This window comes from Corylus avellana, chromosome 10 (assembly GCF_965113065.1).
Source record: "Corylus avellana chromosome 10, dhCorAvel1.hap1.2, whole genome shotgun sequence".
NCBI lineage: Eukaryota > Viridiplantae > Streptophyta > Magnoliopsida > Fagales > Betulaceae > Corylus > Corylus avellana.
Genome location: NC_142499.1, coordinates 18,041,446 through 18,065,564, shown reverse-complemented (window position 1 = coordinate 18,065,564; position 24,119 = coordinate 18,041,446). Strand labels below are relative to the sequence as shown.

The window sequence follows — 24,119 nt, the reverse complement described above, 5'->3', positions numbered from 1 at the left end:
TCGATTCCGTCACCTGAATCTGATGAGAAGGAAGCCCAGCAGGCAGCAGGAACCTGCATGCCTAAACCTGTCCCCAGACAGCCAGCCCGCACCAGCCTGCTGCGCACTGCTAACCTGTCAAAAATCTAACATGTTAGTTTAGATCGTTGTTAAGTCGATATCCGAAGGAAAAAGGGGAAGAAAAAAAAGTTAAAAAAGTGATTTGTTTGCTTATGAAAGTTTGTACAAAAGATATTTGTCCTAATTAACCTTTTAGGTACAATATGGCAAGTTGGCAACAACGTCGTTTAATTTTCACTAGTGGGGGTGGGGTGACTCTTCTTTATTCATCGCTACCTATTTGGATTGATTGGGCTGTTGGACTATTTTCTTGGACATGGCCACCTATTTTGAAGATAAGGACTATGTAAATACAATGTCAACCCCCCTTCCTTTTAAAGCAATTACAAAGGGGCGAGGAGAATGAAAGAAATACAACATTGATCCATCGATCATAACTCAAACAAAAAAAAGGCAGGGCAACAAGGGATTGCTGAGGATTGAGATCTCACATTCTCAAATTCATAAATCTTAGTCGTTTATCTCATCTAAGCGTCTAAAATAAATTATGTTTCAGCATTTAATGAGGAAACATGACTTATTAAATTTCATGAGGGTAGCATTCTCGTTAAATGCTAAAACATGAAAAAAAAAAAAAAAAAAAATGTTGAAACATGACTTATTTTAAACTCTTAAATGAGATGAACGAATGAGATTTATGAATATAAAAATCTTAAATTTAAAAGTAATTCTAGGAGATCTCAATCCGAAGAACGAGTTGGTGCATGCCCCCAAAACAACCAATACACATACACTGTAATCTAAACTTGAAGACTATTGGGAACGGTCAAAAAGTTGCTCTGGTCCATTTGATACTTGGCTTCTCAGCTAAGAACAAGGCCGCAGTAAACATTGGTGGTTTGAAGCAATAAACCAAAGGCGAATCTACATGTTAATTAAAACACCAATTGCATTAGGGAAAAGAGCAGTATAATTCGTTGAATTGGAGGCTTGGAGCTGCTGGAACGGTACACCATCGCGGAGCCCAATGAGAGTACTGGTACTTGACGAAGAAGGATCCAAGGGCGGGGAAGAAGTTGAGGTGGCGCGTTGAGGGCATAGGGATTGGATGAAGAGGGAAAAAGAAAGAGAAGAAAGAAATATATTAGGAGGAGGCTCTTCAGTCTAACAAAACAAAATTCTGGAGAGGGACAAGAGATCTTAGACGATAGCTCTATAGAAAAATGGGTAATTTGCCTTAATTAAGTTAATTGAATGTCAACTTTGTTGTACCAAATTGTGCATTTTTATGGGAAAAGTGCAAAATTAATCTTTGAAGTTATATCAATTTGCAAATCAAGTTTAACAAACCTGTAATACTCAATTGGAAATCAATTTATCGATCAAGACGATGTTTTTAATTTATAAAGGTGGCATTAGCGCCTTAGAAAGTTTCCAACATTGAGGACCATAAATTTTAGAGTAATGCTACTTATTTCATATTAATTGATATGACGTATTTTAGGTGGTTTTTCATGTCGATCACTTGAAAAAAAAAAATATATATATATAACACGTCAAATTACCGAAATCAAATAGCTGTGAAGAGTGACATTACCCTAAATTTTAGGTTTGGTTTGTTTGAGGTAATTTTTTATTGCATACAATTTTTTAAGAAGTAGATGATGATAAACCATTAAAAGGCACTTGACTGACATCATAATGAAAAGCATGTTGTTCAACATGATATATAGAAGATCTTCATATACTATATTCACTATACACTAAAATTACATAGAAATATACATATTAATAATACATGGGTTTAGCTGCATATTGAATAAGATTAATTATATATACAACAACAACAACAAAAAAGGGTAAAATGGCTACTTGTAAAAACTAAATACTACGTACTTAATTTGATTCTCATAGGCCTTTAAAGGTGAAAAATTTCAAAGCACAAGAAGAAAACAAAATAGGCTTCAAACATGCATGCATGTGGCCCAAGGGCTTTCTTCAGAGACAGATAAGAATCATTTCTCTTCTCATCATTTGTTAGTAAATACAGTTCAATAAATCATTCCTGTAGGCTGTACAGGTAAGTTTTTAGCAGACCATACAGGAGATAGATAATTTTGCTTGTGTTTTTTAAGAAAGATCAAGGTTTCAAGTGCCATATTTACATACTAGATCATACATAAGAGCCCTATTAATGGGATTATGACGATATATATATATATATATAGTTTTCATTTTGGATTGAGATTATGATGATAAACTTTCGTTGTTCTTGTTATTTGATGACTTTCTACTTTTTTCTTTACCGAAGGAAAATGATGATATATATTCCAGACTTTGATGCAGCAGTACTATATCTCCCATCATTTCTTGTTGACCATAAATAGTAGGATAAAGCGTACGCGTGGAACAGTGAATGAGAATCTAATACAAAGGAAAAGGACCACAAAAGATCCAATGTCGACAAAACTACGGCAACCCCCAGAACCAGAAGAGCTTTCGGAACTTTTCTGAAAACTCTTCTTCAGTTGGGTGGAACTGTTAGTTGATTACTCCTCTTTCCTAGATCTCATAAAAAAAAAAGATAAAGAGAGTAAAGCAGCATCATCATATCATTAGAGTATATGTTTGAAAAGTGAAATAAAAGATAGAATATTAAAATAATTCAAAAAAAAAGTAACAAATAATTGGACATAGAATGCATTTGAAAAATCATTAGTTAAAAAAAAAAAAAAAAAAAAAAAAAAAAAAAAAAAAAAAAAACTTCTGAATAGCTATTCGAGATAAAAAAATATATATATAGAGTTCATTGTAAAAACTCTAAGGCTTCGTAGGAACCTTTTGCTTATGAAGTGCAAGAACCATTTAATCTCTATTACATGGCATCTCTCTTATTGGATATTGAAATAGAGTTATTCTTTAGTGCCTCTATTCAGTTGGTTCTAATGCAATCTTTTATGTTGTAGCAACCAAAGTGTCTTTATTGCCGCCTTATTAGGTGTTCTTTCAGGCGGCCAACGTTTTAAACTACTTCAAAAATTGCCACTTCCAATGGCCTTTTCCTTGGCCTGTGGGTCAAAAAAACTATTGGTTAGGGCCAATTCTTTGACCCATTTTCAAATTTTTTTATTTTTTATTTTTATTTGACACTGTATTAAGGGTGATTGGTGGAGCCCCATCCACTCTTTTACTGTATTTTTTTTTTCTTTATTGTTTTATTGTAATATTATCTTACTTTAAAGAAAGAAAAAAAGTACAAAAGAAAGCCCAAGAGAATATTAGAGAATTGAACAGAAATTCCTTCGGTGCCTGTAGATAGATCTTCCCATTAAAGTTTCTTTCACAAATTAATAGTCAAGGAACTTCAAACAATTTCTTCCACGCATTAATTTTAACAAGAAGAACTAGCTAGTCTAATATTAGTACATGCAAACCATGAAATATCCAAACATCATAGTACATTTAACAGGAAAAGTGTTTCCATCTTATCATGCAATTGTAAATATTTCTCTCCCACGTCTTTCTCGTGGAATTCTTTTCCCCCAATCACCATCAAATGCTGCAAAATCCTCTTCTTTCTTGATCCCCACAAACTGCAGTCCTTGAAGCTGACAGCGAAGAAACACCAACTTTACTAGCAATCGTTGAACTAAACAGCTGATGAGACTGTTTACAATGAGCGATCGCCCCCTCTATTGAATTCTCAATCTCTGAACTCGCGCTGCAACTCCTCTTGAGTAGTTGTAAATCGTACAAACTATTTGAACCAAATGAAAAAGATGAAGACCCAGATGAAGATGTTGATGAAGATGAAGACTTTGTTGCAGAATGCCGTTGAATCACCCCTGAGAAAGATCTCCTGTGGGTATTAATAATACCATCCTCAAGCATCTCTCTGTCAATGCTCTTCATAAAAGTGTTTGATAAATGGCATTTCTCATCATCAATTTTCCCAGATGGTTTTTTCTTGGCTCCCCTGCCCTTTGACACAATTTCTGCTTCTACATTACTTGCTGCCTTGGCAGAGGATTCATCTGAGCAACCAGATTTGCTGAAAAAAGACTTGAGATATGCTCTTGAAGCCTTGAGCTTTTGACCGAGCAAGAATTTCTTGATTAACTTCATCTTCTTGGACCAAGACTTCTTTGGATGACCGCCAAGGATTAATCCACTCGTTTCATTAATAGACCATTCAAAGAAATACTCATCTGGGTTTAGCTCACAACTAACCCGACTGGACTCAGATGGTGAAATGGTGCGAGATTCAAGTGGGCTGCTGGCATTTGAAGGTGTGGTAGTGAAGGGGCTGCTATGGTCTTCTTCCAAGGCTTGTTCTGTTTTGTGGGTGTTGGAGCTCTGGATGATTTTTCTCACCATTTGTAAGCGAGGGGGGAGGTGAAGAGGGAGGAGTTTTCCCTTGTAAAAGAGCTCATCAGCAGGGGAAGTTTTGGGAACTCTCTCATGTGAGAGTGAAGTCATTTGGAACTCAAACTCTCTGTTTTGTGATGGAGAAGTAATAGAGTAACAGAAGAAGTTGGAAGAAGAGCTCACCTCCATATCTATATAGTCTTCATCCCCATGGTTACATGAAGGTTGGTTTGTAGCCATTTCATGTGATTTACTGTCAAAACATCTGTGTCTCTGTGTGTTTGTGTAATTGTGTGTGTGGAGAATAGATATTATGGGGAGGTGAGCTTTGTGAAGGAAGAGAGCATCCTTTAAAGTGAGGATGATGCCAAGTTAGAATAATATATAAAAATGTAAGGAATTGTCAGATATTTTTGAGTATCTTGAATGCTTCCAAGAAAGAAAATGTAGAAAAAAAAAAGGGTGGACCTATTCCCTAAAGAAAATGTAGAAAAGAAGTATGGACCTTTTCCCTGCTGAGCAGCCACTAATTGGCCCATGCCTAATGCTGCTTCTCTTTCTGCATCAAAAGGGTTAGTCCATATGCTCGTTGCATTTGTGTCAATTATGTCATCTATTAGGATAGAATAAGCACCACAAGTGCATGGCTCTGAACCCATATCCATTGGTCAGCCTTCATTTACTAGCCATCATGAAAGGGAATTGTCATGGTCATAGAGCTTTGTGGTAACGTCCAAAGTTATTGAAAGCTATGCACGAAACAAGTACAACTCTGGCGAAAACAATTATTTTTTGTGATTTTATCCTCTCCAAATCAAAGGGGAATTGCAAGAGGAAAAAAAAATACAAGGAAAAAGGAAAAAGAATCATGATTCAACCAACTTCTTCTTTGACACAAAGAGAGCCTATGATGCGGCTCAGGGAAAAAAAGAGAGAGCTTATGATATGTGTGCAGACCATCTAATTACAAGTACTCTATAATGCATGAACTTGGTACTGTCAATTTTTGACACGACATGTGAATCTAACACGAAATTTGAAATTAATTGACTAGAAATTGGTATGATTGGATTAAAAAAACAAAAGCCTAAAGGGTTGCTGGGTCAAACGAGTTATTCATCTATTTGAGTTAGTTTTCAAATAACGGATTGTACAGTTTGGGTCAATCCAAAACGGTATGTTTATCAAATGGGTCAAGTTGTTCTATTCTGTTTATTTAAATGGGTTGATCCTTAACGGGTTAGTGAGTCAGTTGACCCAACACGCCAACTCGAAAATTGGACCATAGTTTATTTGTTAGATCATCATTTATCCCAAAAGCTTAACATTTTTTAACGTGTGAGACTAGACAACACATGTACTATTTAAATTGAAATGGGAGATAAATGATAAAAACAAAGTTCGAAGTCATGATTTTTAGTCTGATATCATATTAAATCACCACATATCACAAAACTTAAGCTGATAATAAAAGGTAAATTTAATCATTTAATTTATATTCTAACATCTTTCAAATCACAACTTTCCATCTATCATCTTTTATTCTTTGAAAGAGTGCTTTTCATTCCACTCTAAATTCGAAATTATCTCTTCTTTCTTGTTGAAGCCCTAAATTTAAGTCTAGGGATCGATTCGTTTACCTTCTGAACTTTTTATTTTGGGTCTCTTTTTGGTTTCTTCTCTAATTGTTGGGGATTGATAATATTGGTCCTATTGTGAATTAAAAAAAAAAAAAAATGTGAGTTATTTCTCAAGAAATGAGACCACCTTTATGAAACTACATGCATGATTGGAGATTGGATAGTGTCCTACCAAACCACTTGGTACCTTGAATTTGAAATTGCCTGGAAACCAAGTTAAGATCAGTCTCCCACTTGAAGAAGATGTTGACAGTGGTTCTTGTTTTTATGGATAGTTTCAATGTAAGTAACAAAAAAAACCTGATTAGTACTATGATCATATGCATGCATCGAGTGTTTATTCACTTGGGATTTCTTTGAATGGATTGATGCTTCAAACAAACATCGTCTATGTCGTCCACCCTCCCTTATCTACAAGTACTAGGTTCAGTCATGTCGGTCGGACAATCCATGCATATAATGTTGTAATTTTGCCACCCATTATTCCAAGCTACCTACAATTGTACTAGCTACTTCCAAAATAATATATAGACAAAGGCCGGCCTATATATAATATACTATACTATATAGGATCATATATATATATATATATATAAACAATAATAGATATGTACGTATATTATATATATATATATATATATATATATATATATATATATATATATATATAATGAATTTTGTGTTATGTTCTCCGAATCTCCAACATGCATCCACACCAAAATTCAAATTTCAAAAGCTGTCCCATTTCTCAACAAATCTTCATTCTTCCCGCTTTCCATTGTGTATTTTGTTTTCTCTAAGATCTCTCATGGGTTGGGTTGTCCTATTTTTTGACCTGGTCAATATGTAGGGACTAGGGAGATCGAGCTTATATATTATTACTGTTTTTGGGATTTTAACTTATGGTTTGACCGGCCAAGTAAATAGCAATAACAACTTCCGATAATTAATATTTCAAGGGAGCTAGCAAAGCAAACATTGAAGGATGCAAAGTGATGTGTTCGAAGCTCCACCACATTTCTTGTTCTTTATCCTTGAGAAACAAGCTTGTTGGTAGAATCAAGTTATATTCCTTCCTTGTCAAATGATGTTGTTAGGACACAATACCGCTCTTTGCAACGTCTATAAAAACAGGCCCGTTGAACTTGATGTCGTAGTCCATAAAGGATTTGAGTTTGTCTCTCTTAACATCAATTAGTTTTAGGTAAAATAGCAGCTCACCGTCCAACAAATAGTATCAGAACCGAAGAACTTAATTAATACGAACACAATGTAGTCCTCCTATTCACCACCACACGTGTGCACGTGAGAGACCCATTGTAAACCACTTGAGCCTTTAGGACTTCTTGATCACGTGCTGCTCTCTGAGTGATGCTTTTTGATTGATTTTCATACACGGTCACGTGATCAGCTTTTCAATGTGGCTTTTAGGTCTCCATGGGCTAATCTTGAGAAGTAAAAGGGTCTTTCAGAGCACTCGGGGAAGGAAAGGCCAATGCAGGGATAAAAAGTTTGTGGAAAGGCCGAAGGGTGTCGGTGCCTGTCACTTTTGGAAACTGCCTTTCATGATGAATATAGGGTACCCTTAAAGTAGTTCTTTTTTTCCGGTAAGTGCTCCCTAGGACCTCTAAAGTTTGACTCAATTACCACTCCGTTACAATCATTGTACCCTCACAAAGGCTAAAATTTCATAATTAAAAATCCCTAACAATTATTCGTCAAAATAGTTAATTATTTGGATGGATAATTGTGAGATGATCTTCACTATAATTTAGTTCTAGCCGGTTCTAGTGTGCTTTTTCCCGCTGTGGCTTTTAAGTTTGCTTGTCGTTACAATTGGCATTGAGTGCAATAGTCTTTCTTAAGGGTGTCAATGCGGGCGATTAAAAACTGCTCGCTAACCGCTTAACCGTTCAATCGTATTAACCACTAACTGCCTAACTACTATAACCGCCTAGCGGTTAGTGGTTAGAGGTTATTAGGTTTACTAACCGTAACCGTTAACTGCTTTTTTTATATAATATATTTTTATAATTATAATTATAATAATAATAATATTTATACATATAACATAATCACTTGATCATTAAATCACAATTTCTTTTTTTAGATAATTAAATCACAATTTGAGTATTAATATATCACCACTATAATTTATATGATTATATCACATGATCAATTGATCATTAAATCATTTGATTACATAATAACAAATTATACATATATAATATGACATAACTCATAAGTATACCAATTCATACTAATACAACAATTAAGTATCTAGAGACTTAGTTCCAATGTATGTTATAAACTTATAAGTCTATATATGTTATAAATTATAATTATACATATATGCATATGAATAATATAAATGTATAAGATCAATACTTAATCATACGATTCAATGACAATTCAAATAATTTATTCAAGTTAATCATGTTATTAACGTACAATGATAATGTGATTCGTATAATATCAAATTAAATAATTGGCATTAAATTGAATAATGTGTTATATATAACCACAATTGAAGTATTAATGTATTATCATTCTAATTTATATGATTACATAATAACAAATTATACATATATAATATGACATAAGTCATAAGTATATCAATTCATACTAATACAATACTTAAGTACCTAAAGACTTAGTTCCAATGTATGTTATAAACTTATAAGTCTATATATGTTATAAATTATAATTATACATATATATGCATATAAATAATATAAATGTATAATATTAATACTTAATCATATGATTCAATGACAATTCAAATACTTTATTCAAGTGAATCATATTATTAATGTATAATGATAATGTGATTCGTATAATATCAAATTAAATAATTGACATTGGATTAAACAATGTGTTACTTATAAACATAATTGAAGTATTAATGTATTATCATTCTAATTTTAGTAATATTATCACTATAATTGATATGATTATATCATATGATGAATTGATCATTAAATCATATGATTATACAATAACAAATAATACATATAATCATATATATCATATGTTTTATTTGAACTTCTTTTATATGTTGTGTTGAACTTTTTTTATATGTTGTGTTGATTTTTATTTTTTATTTTTTTTTATTTTTTATTTTTTTTTAAGTTAACCAGTTATGATTAAGTACAAGTAAATGTAAATTTGAGGTCAAATATTTTTGATTTTTCAATATGGGCTCTTTTTATAGCAATTGGGCCTAAGAAGACACTAAAAATACAAAAAACAAATGAGGGTAAAAAATGATACAGTAATAAAAAAAAGCTCACAAACGCCCAAAAAAAGCCCAAAACCCCCCAAAAAAAACTCAATTTTGAAAAAACGGTTAGCGGGTGGTTACCTATTTCATTAACCGCTAGCGGTTAGTGGTTGCAGTTAGTAAAATTTACTAACTGCTAAGGCAGTTACGATTATTGTCAATAATCGCTAACCGTAACCGTATTGACACCCCTAGCCTTTTTCTTGGCCAGTGAGCTAAGATCCAGATGGACCGAGTCAAAGTTTTGGCCCATTTCCAATAGTTTTTAGCATTTGGATCCTCTCCGGTCCAAATGGACGAGAGAGGAGCCGGCTATTGTTAAAATAGGGGCAAAATTGTCCAATTTTTTGTTGGACAATTCTGCCCCTATGCTAAAGAGAACCGGTTCCCCTCCAATTCATGTGTATTGATTTTTTTAAATTTTTAAATTTTTTTTTTTTGGTTGTGTGAGTAATCTACACACTCCCATTTCTCTACACCCATTTCCACACTTTCTTAAGTGGCTTTTAAAACTATATATCACTAGCTTAGAGCCCACGCTATGCGCAGGATTATTCATTATAATTTGATTTTAAAGCTTAAAACACATCTCCATTGTATTTTTTATTATAGGTCAAAAAAGTTGTGTAAAAAAATCTATCATGCATATTTCAATAAAAAAATTAATAAATACTAAAGGTTATTCAACAGTATATTATTGAACATAGTAACACAATTATACATAAGTTTGCATGAATATATAAATCACATAAAAATATACTATCAAAATAACCATATATAATTTTAGTTTTAATTCATATAAATTAAAACATATTAAAAAATTTTCATATGTATAATTTAAAACCAACTAGAATGAGTTAAAATATAAGACCCATAAATCATAAGACCCATAAAACATATTAAAATATTTATTCTCCTAGGAGTAGTTTTATTTCTTTCATCAAAGAAAGAGATAAAAAATCGTAGAAGTAATATTGGAACACAAAAAAAAACATAATGAACAACAAAGTTAATTAAATTTACGAAAGAACAATAAGAAATTTGAGTGAAAAATAATATATAAATTAGAACAGAAAATAAGGAAAGAGTAACCCTAAACCCTATAACAATATATTGAGAATGGTAGCAAAATTGAGAGTAACCCTAAACCCAATAGGTTTTTGTGTAATACATTATATTTCAATACAATTAAAACTCATAAAATTCTGGACATTTAAAAAATAATATAAAGCAAAATAACAAATCTTTTTTTTTTTTTTATGGATACAAAAATAACAAAATCTTTCACTCAATATTTAATACAATCAAATAAATCATTTCAATCTTCCCTTAATAAAAAAAATAAATTAAAACAAACTAAATTCGTTCCCATAAGTGTAGTTTAAAATTAAAAGCATAATTTTTTTTTTTAAAAAAAAAAAAGGTATACTAATTTTCAACCGTCAACTTCTATATTTCTATGAAACCGATCAAATAAACTTTGTGCAACCATCAACTTCTATAGAAAAGTGTTTTGAAACGTTGTTGCCATAGAAGGAGAGGGTGAGTTTAGAGTGAGAGAGACCGACGTAATTTAGGTTGAGAGAGATAAATGTAAGTTAATAAAACGAAAGGTCAAAAGAAATTAATTAAGGAAAAAAAAAAAAAAAGCTGAATAAAAAATTTCACAAAACAAAACGAAAACATATTCATTTCTACCTAATCTCTAATTTAAAACGGTGTTTGGTACAAAAAAAATTCTCAAGAAACAAACTAAAGATCATCAATTCACAATTGCTAAAAATTTATACATAAAAGTACAAAGGTACATTCATCTCGAATATCTCATACCTCAAATCATAGTTCGGAGTCACATATATTTTCATGAAACTGATCAAATAAACTTCGTGCAACTGTCAACTTCTATAGGAAAGAGTTTTGAAACGCTGTTGCCGTAGAAGGAGAGGATGAGTTTAGAGCGAGAGAGACCGACGTGATTTAGGGTGAGAGAAATAAATGTGAATTAATAAAACGAAATGTCAAAAGGAATTAATTAAGGAAAAATTGTGTTTTAATAAAGGGAGAGATATTAATGAATTAAAACACTTAATTTATTAAAAAAAAAAAAATCATGATTGAGGGTGAGAGAGATAAACATGAGTTAATAAAAAGAATGGTTAAAAGGAATTAATTAAGGAAAAATCATACACTTAATTCATTAAAAAAATAGAAAAAGGAAAAACCCCTTTCAATATTTGCACGGTTCAATTATTAAAAATTATGAGTAAAAAAATTTAAATTTTTTTTAAAAAAAAAGGTCAAAAGGAAATAATTAAGGAAAAATTGTACACTTAATTCATTAAAAAAAAATAGAAAAAGGAAAAACCCTTTCAATATTTGCACGGTTCAATTATTAAAAATTATGAGTAAAAAAATTTAAAATTTAAACAAAATATTGTTGGTGTGAAAAAAAAAAAGTTTATAATTTCATTTATATTATTTATTTCCTTATTTGATTCGGACATTAATAATACTTAATTTATTGAATAATTTATGTATGGAAAACTCTTGAAATATAATCAACACAATTAATTACACTAATTAATGACCGGAGGTAAAAATAAAATAAAAAAGGGTTCAGATATTAAAAACATAGACATGTGTCGCAATTCTAAGCACTCTCTACGTCAAAACTCGGCTTATATATATATATATATATATATATATATATATATATATATATTTGGAATAAATTTTTATTGAATTTAAATCCAATGATGATTTTAAAAGACACCTATGAGAGTGTGAAAATGGGTGTAGAGAAGTAAAGTGTGAGTAGCATTATTCTTGTTGTGTTGCCCACCATATTTTGAGTTGGATGTTTGATTTATTTTCCCCTCTCCCTAGCTTCTCCCTAATGTAATTGCTTAGGCAAAAAAAAAAAAACAATGCAGCCAAAAAGGCAGGAGATGAGAGGGAAATAGCTCAAGCTCGATTCACAATTTCGGAAGTTTTTAACATATGATAAAAATAAGTTTATGTATACACTTTTAAATTCCCATTGGATTTGCAGCGGTTGGGGAGTGATTCTTTTACTCTTGTATGGAGAAATGCTTTCTTTCTTTTCCCATGAATAAAACATCAGATGATTTTTTTGCTTCCCATCTCCTTGATGGTCAGCTGCTGGTTTTTATGTCCTCTTGAAGAACATCAAACTCCCAGTCACCAATCTCCTCTGCCAAGTCATCTCCACCAACCTTTCCAAATTTTGGCTCTGCTTTTACTCTCTGAATTGAGGCCTCATCTTGTTTGTCTTCCAATGACTCTGCATTGTGTTCAGAGGTACGGAAATAACTTCGATGGCGGCCACTGCTGGATGGTGTCGCTAACTTCCGAGTTGGAGTCTCGATTTCCAATTTCGGTCTCTCAATTGATTCAAATTCATAATTTATTTTCTCTAGGGCATCAAACAGCTCTTTCACCTTTTGATCATCTTTCCTGGATGAAAAGAGTGGCATGCATCCATTTTAAGTGAGATTGATACCATTGTAGAGCATGCAATTGGGGGGAATGGGAGGGACAACAACATGATAAGACTGCATACCTGAAAATGCCTTCTTTTTGAATGTAGAACTGCTTTTTCATGGTGTCCACAACACTTAAAGTGGTTACAAACTGAGAAGGAACAAAAAAATGAAAATGAAGAACATATCTGTTAAGTAGATAAGAGCTCAAATTTTGTGAAACAATAGACCTCATTTTTGCTAGAATATAAATTAAATGGTTAAATTCATCCATTCCAATAAGCTTAAACTTTTGGGATAAATGGTTATTTAACTTTGTATCAGAGCAAAGGTCTTGAGTTCGAATTTTGTTTCCGTCATTCACCACCATTTTAATTAAATATCTCACGTGTTGGACCTCCCTTGCTAATGGAGGGTTTGTGCCAACAAGTGTCTAAGATTATAAATTAAATAATTAAATTCATCAACTCTTATAAGCTTAAGCTTTTGAGATAAATGATGATTTAATAATTTCATGCTACTTGATTAAAAGAAGCAACCAATGATTCAAAATTAGGAGTGCCAATACATGATGGACTAAAGTTTTGAAGCAAAATAAATGAAGAAATACAAACTCATAAATAAAGCATATTTTTATTAATCTTTATAGAGAGTACAATTTGACATCAAAATATTATTCAAACTATGCAAAAGATCATCCAGACAAAAATGAGAATCAAGCATACCTTGGCTTCAACACCCAAATACTCTTCCTCAAGATTTTTCCTTGGTTTTGTTACTTTGAAACTCTCATCTATGCTAGGCGATATTTCTAACCTGGCGTAAATCAACAACAACAGCTTTGGTTTAATTGCATAAAAATGGTTTTTCTTTGATTCGCAACAAGTTACACGCACCCAATGGGTTTTGAAAACCGCTAACAAACATTTGAAAGAAATAGAGCAAATACCGTTGACTTGAACTCAAGCTGTCCACAATTTTCCTAGTACAAGAAATGGAAGGCCCCAACCATTCCTAATATAATATACAAGATATGCAAATTGCATGCCAATTAGAAAATACGAAAATATATTGTGTCACAGTTATAGATTGGAATTGGAGGTATAACATTATATTTAACGAAACAATTTAGTTGGGATGAGCAAGCTAATACCTTGTAAGTAGAGAGAAGATGAATAACCAAATTCACAAAATAGTCTCCATATCTCTCCAGTTCACCACTTGAGCATGCAAATATGAAATATATCATCAAATAGGAGAAACTTATGATCCAATATGAGATGGATAAAAATAAGCAGGGACATTAAACATAAAAGTGAAATAATTAGGAGATATTAATCTGAAGTTCCGAACGTTGGTTTTTAAACTATATCCATCCAACAAAGAGTTCTTGTATCAGACAAATTTTCCAACCAGAGCAATGAAAACATACATACTTGATCTGCTTCTCCCATTGCTCTGCATACGAGGTCTGGAGAACCCAGGTATCTTCCAGAAAATTGATCCATGTATCAACAGCTTTACCTTCTAATCTATAGGAAGAAATCGATCTCAACAGCTCATCTTCCTATAATCAAATAGTGTAGAAAAAGATAAGTATCAACAATGAAAAGGGTTATAGCTATAAAAATTTATCTTTGTACTTATAATCTAAAAGTGAAGAAGAGCGTGAGAAAAGCTAGCATACCTTTGTTTTCAAGTGTGCAAGAATCTCATTACTAGCTTCATCAAAATTCTCTCTTTCTTCTCTCACATTGTGTAGCCGTGCACGAGTGGCAGCCAAAGAGTTATTGACCTATAACAAATGCTCAGCAATATGCAATCACTTCAAAGAATAATTTAAAGAACCAGTAGGTCACATTGTGAATCGAAGGATGGGTTGGACTGACATTGGCAATTCACCTTTCCTTGTGTGTGCTCACACACAAATATGTGGATAAAACACACTCAGCTTACTGAGTGTAATCTTCAGAATCAAAGATACATTGGCAGAATTATTATCAATTGAACAATATTGAGGATGAGTTCATCACATAAAAGTAATCTTTCATGCTTCAGAAGTAACAACATATCAGATAGAGCAAAAAATAACCTTTTTTAATTTAGCTTCAAGTTCATCTCTTTGCTTCTCTAGTTCTCCAATCTCCCCCACCAATTCCTGTAAAATGCCACAACACTTATGTTTAAATACCTCACATTGTTAAAGTTCACTACATATTGATAAGGTTAGGAAAATTTTCAAAGGTATCAACTATTAGCCCAATCATGTAAATTCTTTTGGATGGAAAATTCAAAAGGGAACTCCAAGCTGCTTGTCCTTCATTTATTAGTCAATAGCTATAAGGAGAAGAATGAAACTGGGAAGTGGCATAAAAATATAACCAGTGTGTTGAATATATTAAATACCAAGCACTGAAACTTATTGTCAGTATTCAATACGTAAGTGTACAATTCTTTCTTGAAAGAAACACATACTACTTATTCATGACATGATCTATCTCTGAAAGGGAGTCCCTTAGCTTAATGGTTTTTAATGAGAAAGGAAAATTACTTCTTCAGAGGCAATGTACCTTCTCAAGTTGGGTAACTTCATTGCCTTTTGCCACGCGAAAGTTGAGAGCTTCTTCTTTCTGATACCTGATTGAGATGTAGAGGTAATGAATAGAAACACTTCAATCAAATGAACAAAAAAAGAATGTAAAGCAACGGAAAATTTCAGTATAAACTACAAGAAGGGTCAGGACAAGCCATGTTATAGTCAAAATTTCCACCTTTTCCATGTCAAAACTCCACTTCGCCAAAAGCATATTGGCGACAAACTACCAGACATGCAGAAATGTATTAAGCTGTAATGCACCATTCCAATTCTAAATGAAGTGCAAATCTTTTAAAAGTATCAGCTTAATCAACTACAACATTGATGCTCAGTAAATACACACCATCCCTAAGGCTTAAATGTTTCAGTTCTTTTTCCTCATAATATTGAATATTGCTTATATCACCCTGTCCCAATTTGGAATGACTTGCAACTGTACGCAAAGCCCATAGGAAAGCCCTTTACTTTTGAGTAATAAGCTTCGTCTCTCTTGTTGAGGCACACGTGGGCCTACTTTCAATGGTGTTGAGACCCAAACACACTTTACAAACACTCCAGGCTTCTCTAGCAAATCCACTGGAGCAGCAGCTACCCACAGCAGATTACAAACCAAAACCAAATCTAAACTAATCAAATCCACTAAACAACGACACACCAATATAACCTCTGGACCCTATTACAAAACAGCAATTGATAAAATCCTCTATACAACTCTAGAATGTCTTTCTACCAACCCAGACATTCAGAAGTAACCTCTCATCCGCAGCAAAATTCTAAGTTTCCCTTGTCTTTTTAAATCGGCATTTTGCCATAATCCGTGTTCTAACCTCCCAACTGATGTTTTGCACAATTTTCTCTTCCGACTTAAGCTGGCTTCCATGTTTTATATCATTTCTCTGCCTCTATATGTTGAACACTGTTGCACTCCAGCTCAACCTACATAAAGTAGCTTTCAAGTTCCTGCTTTTCAAAGCTTCACCTAGACAATCATGGTAGCATTCTTATCCTCCCAGCGGTAAAAGGATCATCTACTAAACAATTTCTCATTATCTCCCTCCATATTCTTTTTATCAAACCTGCATTGGAAGAACAAATGATCTCTCCCCTCAATATTACTTCTGCAGAACACACATATAACATCCCCATTTCAGCAACCTTTCTCCTGTTGATAAGCTCTCTCTTATAACCAACCACAAAATGAAAGCATGCCTATTTATAGCCATAGGAAACCAAACTAAATTCCACCAATTAACTTGTGGCATCTTGACACGAATAGCATTCCAAGTTTCTAAACAAGTATAGGTTCCCTTTTTAGATATGACACAGATAGGCTGATCAGCATCTCCAAGCTTCACCACAGACAATATGATTTGAACATTAACCATCTCATCTGATCTAGCTGGCTGCCAACCCCATTCTTTTCCTTTCAAAGCACTTGACAGTTTTGTTTCCACCTTGCTTCCAGCATCATAAACTATCCTATGGCCATATCTTGTATATAGGATTCCATCTGGATGCTACCAATCCAGCCATATATGTATATTATTCCCATCGCCTACTTTGAATTGGATGAAATACTTTTGTTTCATCTCCCTTTCCATGTTCCTTCTTCAGAAGGAGCGGTCATAAGGTTGAGCATCACTCCTTAACAAGGTTATTTAACCCAAACTTTGTAATATATTTACATATTTACTAATATATTTCAAAACCCATAAGTGCAACCACTTCACTTCCAGGTTTGTACCATGAAATCTGTTTATTTTGGTTTTCACTCTAATTGGTATAAAGAGGGGATACTTAAAGATAATGGAATACCATAGGACAGTCGCAATCTTAATGTGGTGTACAGGATTTTTTGTAACCTATAAAAACATATTTTGGGTCTAGAATTTAAGGATAAAAAACAAAAAACACCCAAAATGACGAAAATATTTCCCCTTTATTGTCTTATAAATGGCCATCCCTTTCCTAAAAAAATATAAGCCATGTTACCATGCAAGCAATGCATCCATTATGATCCATAAATGCATGCACATGCAAGTTATGAAGCCATGCATACATAAACATACAAACTCAAGTACGGAAAATTGTGCAAAGGAACCCAAAAAAAAAAGAAGCAAGTCCTAAGACACAATACCTGTGGTCTAACATGCGCTTTTCGGCTTTGGAGGTAGAGTTAGCAAGAGATTCCGATAGTATTTTCAATTTATCTATCTGCAATATAATGCAATCCTGAACCATCAATCATAATAAACTATAATAGTAATAGTGATAGTGAAGAATTAAGCATTAAGCATTAACCAAGCAAAGAGTTGAACCAAAATAAACCATACTCACTTGCACAAACTATTAATATCCATTGGTGGAATTTAAAATAAAATTGCTAATTATGACTTTAGAACCACTTACATAATACTATGATGTTTTTATTTCACACGAGCACTTCAAAATGCATGAAAGTACCTGTATCAGACACAGATGACACAGGTATGGGAGTAGGATATGCCTTCTGGATGCTTACCATAGGACATATATCTAGTGCGTATGTTCAACAGAGAGAGGATCATGGCCATATCACTATTAAGCTACTTTTAATGATTCGCTTTTTTGTTGCATGGACTTTATGAATTAGTCAAAGCAACAGTATCTAACAAGCTTCGCTACATTCACACTTCATTTTCCATTTAAAGATGAAAATGAAACATGTAAAGAATCCAGCCATTTCTCCATATCTGGACACTGTGGATTAGGTGAACCAGACATCTAGAACAGCTAGGATCAAAACTCCTAAAGCGAGTCCATGTAATATAGATAAATTTTTAAGTACTAAATACTTCTTGCCCTCCAAACAATTCTCCTAAAAGTATGCTTCTTAAACTATCTTTTTATGATTCAACAAATAGGTTTGCGTTTGCAGGAAGAAACATGAAATTAAGGATTCTCTGAACACTCTATCTAAGATAAACTAATTCAAGGAACCGCATATAAAGGGGAATCATCACATGTTCTTAAGATAGAGGTATGACAGCCTGAAGCCAATTTGTACCCCATTTCCATATCATGAACTCACAGCAAGAACATGCTAGAGTGGTGGTGCAGCAGCAATGCAGCAATTTGGGCATCATAACATCTCAATCGACGACTATGGTACACAAGTTGCTCAGACTTTTCATCTTAGAGAGCAACAAGGAGATAACTACCTGGCCCAAAAAGATGGACCTGAACAACATGCCATCTGTCACTCAGATGAGGCATGGTTAAGCTTTATTGTATGCTAGCCATCTATCAAAATACCAAATAAAGAGAATTTATCAAAGATAATGCTGACAACAATGAGTCACATATTTGAAGCTTTCTTCACAGCTCTGTTCCTCCTACACAGATTTGACGGGGCTCCTTTGTTTGGTGCATGCCAAAAACTGGTTGACCTAATCAGACATCTGGTTTGATTATTTGGGAACCTCAGTTCTTTCCTAGGTTAGGGAAATGAGAGCTAACTTACTGTCAGCAAACTCAGTTCAGATCTTTGGCTACACATCAAGAAGAAAAAATATATAAATGACCCATATCACCAGGAAATGAGACCTTTTCAGCATGAAGTTCTGAAGAATCCCCATTACTCAAGGGTTTTTTCCTTAGTAAGAGTGCCTCGAACTTGGAACATAGTCCAATTTGCGCAATTGCTTCTTGTAGAGCCTGCAAGGGAACCAAAGAGTTCAATTTCAATCAGTCATTAAAGTTGCACTTGATTATCAGACTGAAGCTCCACGATGCTGCCCCAAGAGTATAAAAATTGAATGGAAAGTTCATGATTAGATCTAAGAGTTCCTTGAAACGTTAAGAATTGAAACTTAGCTTTACTTTCTCTACGAGTTCCTTGAAATGTTAAGAATTGAAACTTAGCTTTACTTTCTCTATGAGTTCCTTGAAATGTTAAGAATTGAAACTTAGCTTTACTTTCATTAAGATAGCCGGCCAAGATAATAGTTTTGCTTTCCTTATAAATAAGAGTTAGGATATCAATGCAATACAACTTAACATATAATTAACATTCAGCTGCACACAACTACTAATGGCTCAGCTAAAGTAAACCAGAATCCTTTAAACATCCTTCCACTCTTCTCTCTCTTTCTCTCTCTTCTGTTTTGCTAAGAAGTTAATTGAAAAACAAAACCCCAGGTTCAATTGGTCAAAGCACAAGATTATGAAAATATTCAATGGAAACCAGAAAGATGACAATACTAAAACAAATATATGGGAATAGTGGAAATGCTTAACTTTTTTATTGGTAAATTACATACATCCAACGGGTCTTGAATTCACAAACTCGCACTTCAAACCATTATTATGGGGAGGAGGAAGTGTCATTTGAGCTAGAGTTCAACGGTGGTATTATTGAACTCAAAGTACAAGAAGTTAAAAGACAAGTTTTAATTGCAATCCTAAAATCGATTATCCCTTCTTTTTTTTCTTTTTTTGGCATTAACGGCAAAAGGAGCCACCAAATACATCCCTATTTGGGCATAACCATAGCAGTCTCCACCTGTTGGAGAATCAGTCAAGATAGTCCTAAATCATAACCACTTCCACCCTACTTGGGCGTGGTCTATAGGCGCTCCCTTAAGACAAACTAAGTTAGAGTTTGACCCCAATCCCAACAACCATTCAGTAACATAAGGGAGAGGGTTCATAGATTGAACTCAGGACATAACCTAGCAAGCCTTAAAACAATCCTTAAATGGGATCCCTGATGCCACTATGCCACAAGGCTCCATGGTATCAAATTATACATTAAACCCTGTCTTTTCTGATTAAGTTCCTTTCACTTAAGGCATCAAGAGAATGCATAAGTTCTATATGATTCACGCATTCATAAACTGGAAAGTTAAATAGGAATACTATGGAAATTAAGGTTATATTATAATGGAGTAGGAATGTCAAAACACATTAAAAATAAATAAAATAAAATAACTATGTGTACATACAAGGATGATAAAGTCTAATATTGATCAATGAACCTCCATATTAGAGAGCGAGAAAAAGGAATAGGCACAATGGAAAGTTCACATCAAAATTGCAAATATTATTTTTCTCCCCAATGATTTTATGATTTCAAAACCCAAGCATCACATCAAAATTGTAAATGTTATGTCTCCAATCATGTTCTTATGTGCTTGTTTGTGTGTTTCAGAGTGAGAAGATTAAGCTCACCTCTATCGTTACAGAATTTGTTTCTTCAGCTGATTTTTCACAGCCCTCATTTGAAGGACACTGGGATGCCTTCATTTTATCAAGTTTTTCCTTTAGTCTGCAAGCTTCAGCATCTATTCTGAGAGCAGAGAACAGATCAATAAGAAGTGGACAAAAGGAATTGAAGTTTCAATCTTACCATTTGCATGAGAAACCACGACTTGGACCCCAAAAACAAAACAAGCATGAGTTGAGACCATAGGAAAAACATGTGCACAGCCACATGATACTGTGAATTATATACCACATACTGATAAGAGATGAAAAATCCAATAGCCAGAATCAATTCATTTACAAGATTTCTTCAAAATCTTGCTTTCCCAAGTAGAATACTGAAAGGTATTCATAAGGCAAACAAAATAAAACAAACCCTACACACACAACACACATTGTAGATTTAACACAATATTTGTTGCTAAACATCAGAGCATACTACTAACTCGTCAAAGCTCAGCAAGCAACAGTCAGTTTGATACATAAAACAGTATTGCAAATTGGAAAGCAAAATTCCTTCTCATCAAGGTGTAAAAAATGTGGCTATGAAAGATATGTTACCCATACATGAGTCAGCATAGTGCTGACTGCTGCTCATCAGAACCAAAGTATGCAAAGTTACCTACAATTGCATATAAAAATGAATTGCAGACTCATCATTCAGATATTAAAATTAAATTCCTAAAGTACCTTTCAAGATCAGCATTTATTTTCAACCCTGAAATTGCACCTTGAGCATACTGGAGCAATTCTTCTCGCTTTACCTATAAAGGGCAAAATCAAAGGAAGAGGTGAAAGGAGGGAGCACATCTATTATAACATAAATTCAGACATCTCCAATTGTAACATCATTATAAAATGTAAACAACATCAATGATTTTATTCAAAGTGCACGATCATGATGCTTAATGGGCAAGCCTAGCAATATTTTGGGCGTTCTGTAAGAACGAATGCATAGTACAGATAAATCAAATAGAACAATGGTCAGAACAGGATCCAATGCAAAAAAATCATTTTTACCTAAAGGACGAAAACTTATGAATGTCAGCCAAGTATCAGTGAAGGTCTGTCAACAATGAAGATAATTTCAATTCATAAGCTTCTTCAAAAGTCCTAGAGAATAACTTGTATAATTGAATTGTGCCAGCATCTGTATGATAATGAGTTCATGCATATGTTCCATATGATATTCAGGGGCATAACACTTATATCAACCCATGCAAATTGATTCATGTCTTTACCAGTACTTCATCTTGGTAGCCTGAGAATGCTTTTGCCAAATTCTGTATGCTGCTCATTACTGTATTATGAACTTCCTTTCCTCCTGTAAGACACAGCCTGTATGAACCATACCACAAGGAAGTTATATGAAAGTCAAACAATACGCCAATATGTGGCTGAAATATGTGGTAATCTTCTTTTTTTCCCACAATATGCCAAAGTTTTGATTCCCAGGAAACAGAGGCCAAAGAAACTGTAATTAGGCATTATAAGAAAGTTGAAAGAGTGAGACAAATCACCCATATATCTCCAGAAGTAGTGAAACTTCTTCATCATTTGGTGCTTCAAGAATCTGATTCATACAAAAGAATTAACCTGCGGTTAAACTCCATGGATCAGCAAATACAAAGCCCAGAAATAATAATAAAAATGGAACTAAAATTTGAGGTAGAGGAAGAGTACAAGTATCACAATGCCAGAACCATCTAAAATAAGAACAAAATAGGAAAAATGAAGAGAACCAAAATCATCAAGCAGTAAGATCTTATTCTCCTAACTATAAATCAGGAAAGTTTCTAAAGTATTTGCAATATGTCCCAGCAAATCACGACTGTCATTGGATCATCGATAAGAGCTCCACTTGATACAGCAGAGACATCCATATTCAAGATGACCAGTCACAAATAGGATACAATCATACATTACATGTGTTTAGTAAATTAAACACTCTATAATACGCTTGGGCATGGCCTCAAACTCACTCCCTCCCCCCTCCACCCAAGAGAGAGAGAGAGACTATTACAGAAGTGTATTATCCTTTCTTGTCAATACTCATCAAGTAGTAGGCCAATTGAAAATTTCGAAAACTATAAAACATTGGAAGTTTACAAACTACCCATGAGAAGCATGGATGTGTTTTCAACTTACCATAGACAACGTTATGCCTTCAAGAGCTTGGCTTTGAAGAAAGGCATCACGAAAAGTCAAATGTACACCACCCATGTCAGAATCTACATAATAAACCTGTCCACCATTGAATGCCAATTATTAAAAAGCAACTAAAATGAAACAGAACACATCTTTTTTTTTTTTTTTTGATAAAACAAGAGATTACAACAAACAACAAAGGGCTGGGCAACCCAACAATAAGCCCCAAAACGACCCCATCAGTATGAGTAAACAAAAATGAAACAGAACACATCTTATTAACAAATGAAGCACATATCTTATATATGAATAACCACAAATGAAGAACATTGGCAAATATAATTAAACTCACTCAAATGGGAGACAAAAATGAAATACAAAACCGGGTTTGATCCTCACCAAAGTGGGTTTTCTAGGAGAGTCCTTGGATTCATCAGATGTCAGCTGCTCCTCGGGATTCTTTTCATTGTTCTCCCGATAAACATCGGATAATCTCTCTATTTCTTTAAGTGCAACCAACCACCTCCTCAGTAACTGAACTCTTTCTATCCCTCTACACGATACAGAAACTTCTTCCAATTGTTTCACGGTGTGCTTAAAGCTTTTCAAGTTCCCAGGACCCTAATCGACAACATTAACATAAAACTCCAAAATCCAAGAGAACAAAGCCATATAGATTAAAAAGAGAAATAATGAAGAAGAAAAAGAAGAGAAAGAGGAATTACAATGCGGTCGTGGATGATCTTGGCTCCCTCGGAGACAGCATAGCCAGCGTAGTCGCGGACAGTGCGAGTGTTCCTGCCCCCAGCTTCCACTGCTTTGTTCACCGCTGTTCTTATCCACGACATAGTAATCACCAGCCTCTTTCTCTCCCTCTCACTTGTGAAATGGGAAGTATTTTGGATGAAACAGATGGGCTTTTTTTTGGAAGATAATCCGGATTTTTTTTCTTTTTGCTATAAAAATTCCCGTTGATTAACTTGATTTTGTTAGGAGACCGAGAGAGAGGGAGACAGAGAAATGGTCAGGGAAGAAGAAGTCAAGCGTCTCAGCGCGCCACTGCGCACGTTTGTTTGTAGCATTCGTTAGTCCGAGTCTTACGCCTTTGGTTTCGCTTTGCTTCATTAAAATTGAATTTACTTGTCCTATTTTTAGCCCGAGTAATAATAAAAGAAACCACGTTTATATCCCATAACTATCATATAATGCTGACATGGCGAACTTAACCAATTTTTTATCATTTCTTTTTTTTAAAAAAAAAGTCACGTCAATATTGT

The 24,119-nt window shown here is 33.8% G+C and overlaps 1 protein-coding gene and 1 pseudogene across 1 annotated transcript; both read right to left on the bottom strand.

Moving 5' to 3' along the window:
- Positions 1 to 3,373: 3,373 nt before the first annotated feature.
- Positions 3,374 to 4,759, bottom strand: LOC132161810 (putative membrane-associated kinase regulator 4 pseudogene; annotated as a pseudogene).
- Positions 4,760 to 12,308: 7,549 nt separating this feature from the next.
- LOC132192300 (uncharacterized) lies at positions 12,309 to 23,807 on the bottom strand. Its single transcript, XM_059607587.2, has 18 exons — positions 23,568 to 23,807; positions 23,242 to 23,463; positions 22,843 to 22,938; positions 22,215 to 22,267; positions 21,936 to 22,032; positions 21,385 to 21,458; positions 20,662 to 20,779; positions 19,036 to 19,146; positions 17,588 to 17,664; positions 15,425 to 15,491; positions 14,947 to 15,012; positions 14,542 to 14,649; positions 14,291 to 14,421; positions 14,008 to 14,074; positions 13,804 to 13,868; positions 13,580 to 13,670; positions 12,935 to 13,005; positions 12,309 to 12,828 (listed from the first exon to the last, which is right to left on the bottom strand). The coding sequence occupies exons 1-18, from the start codon at positions 23,688 to 23,690 to the stop codon at positions 12,507 to 12,509; spliced, it is 1,959 nt and encodes a 652-aa protein (XP_059463570.1). The 5' UTR covers positions 23,691 to 23,807; the 3' UTR covers positions 12,309 to 12,506.
- Between the last annotated feature and the right edge of the window lie 312 nt (positions 23,808 to 24,119).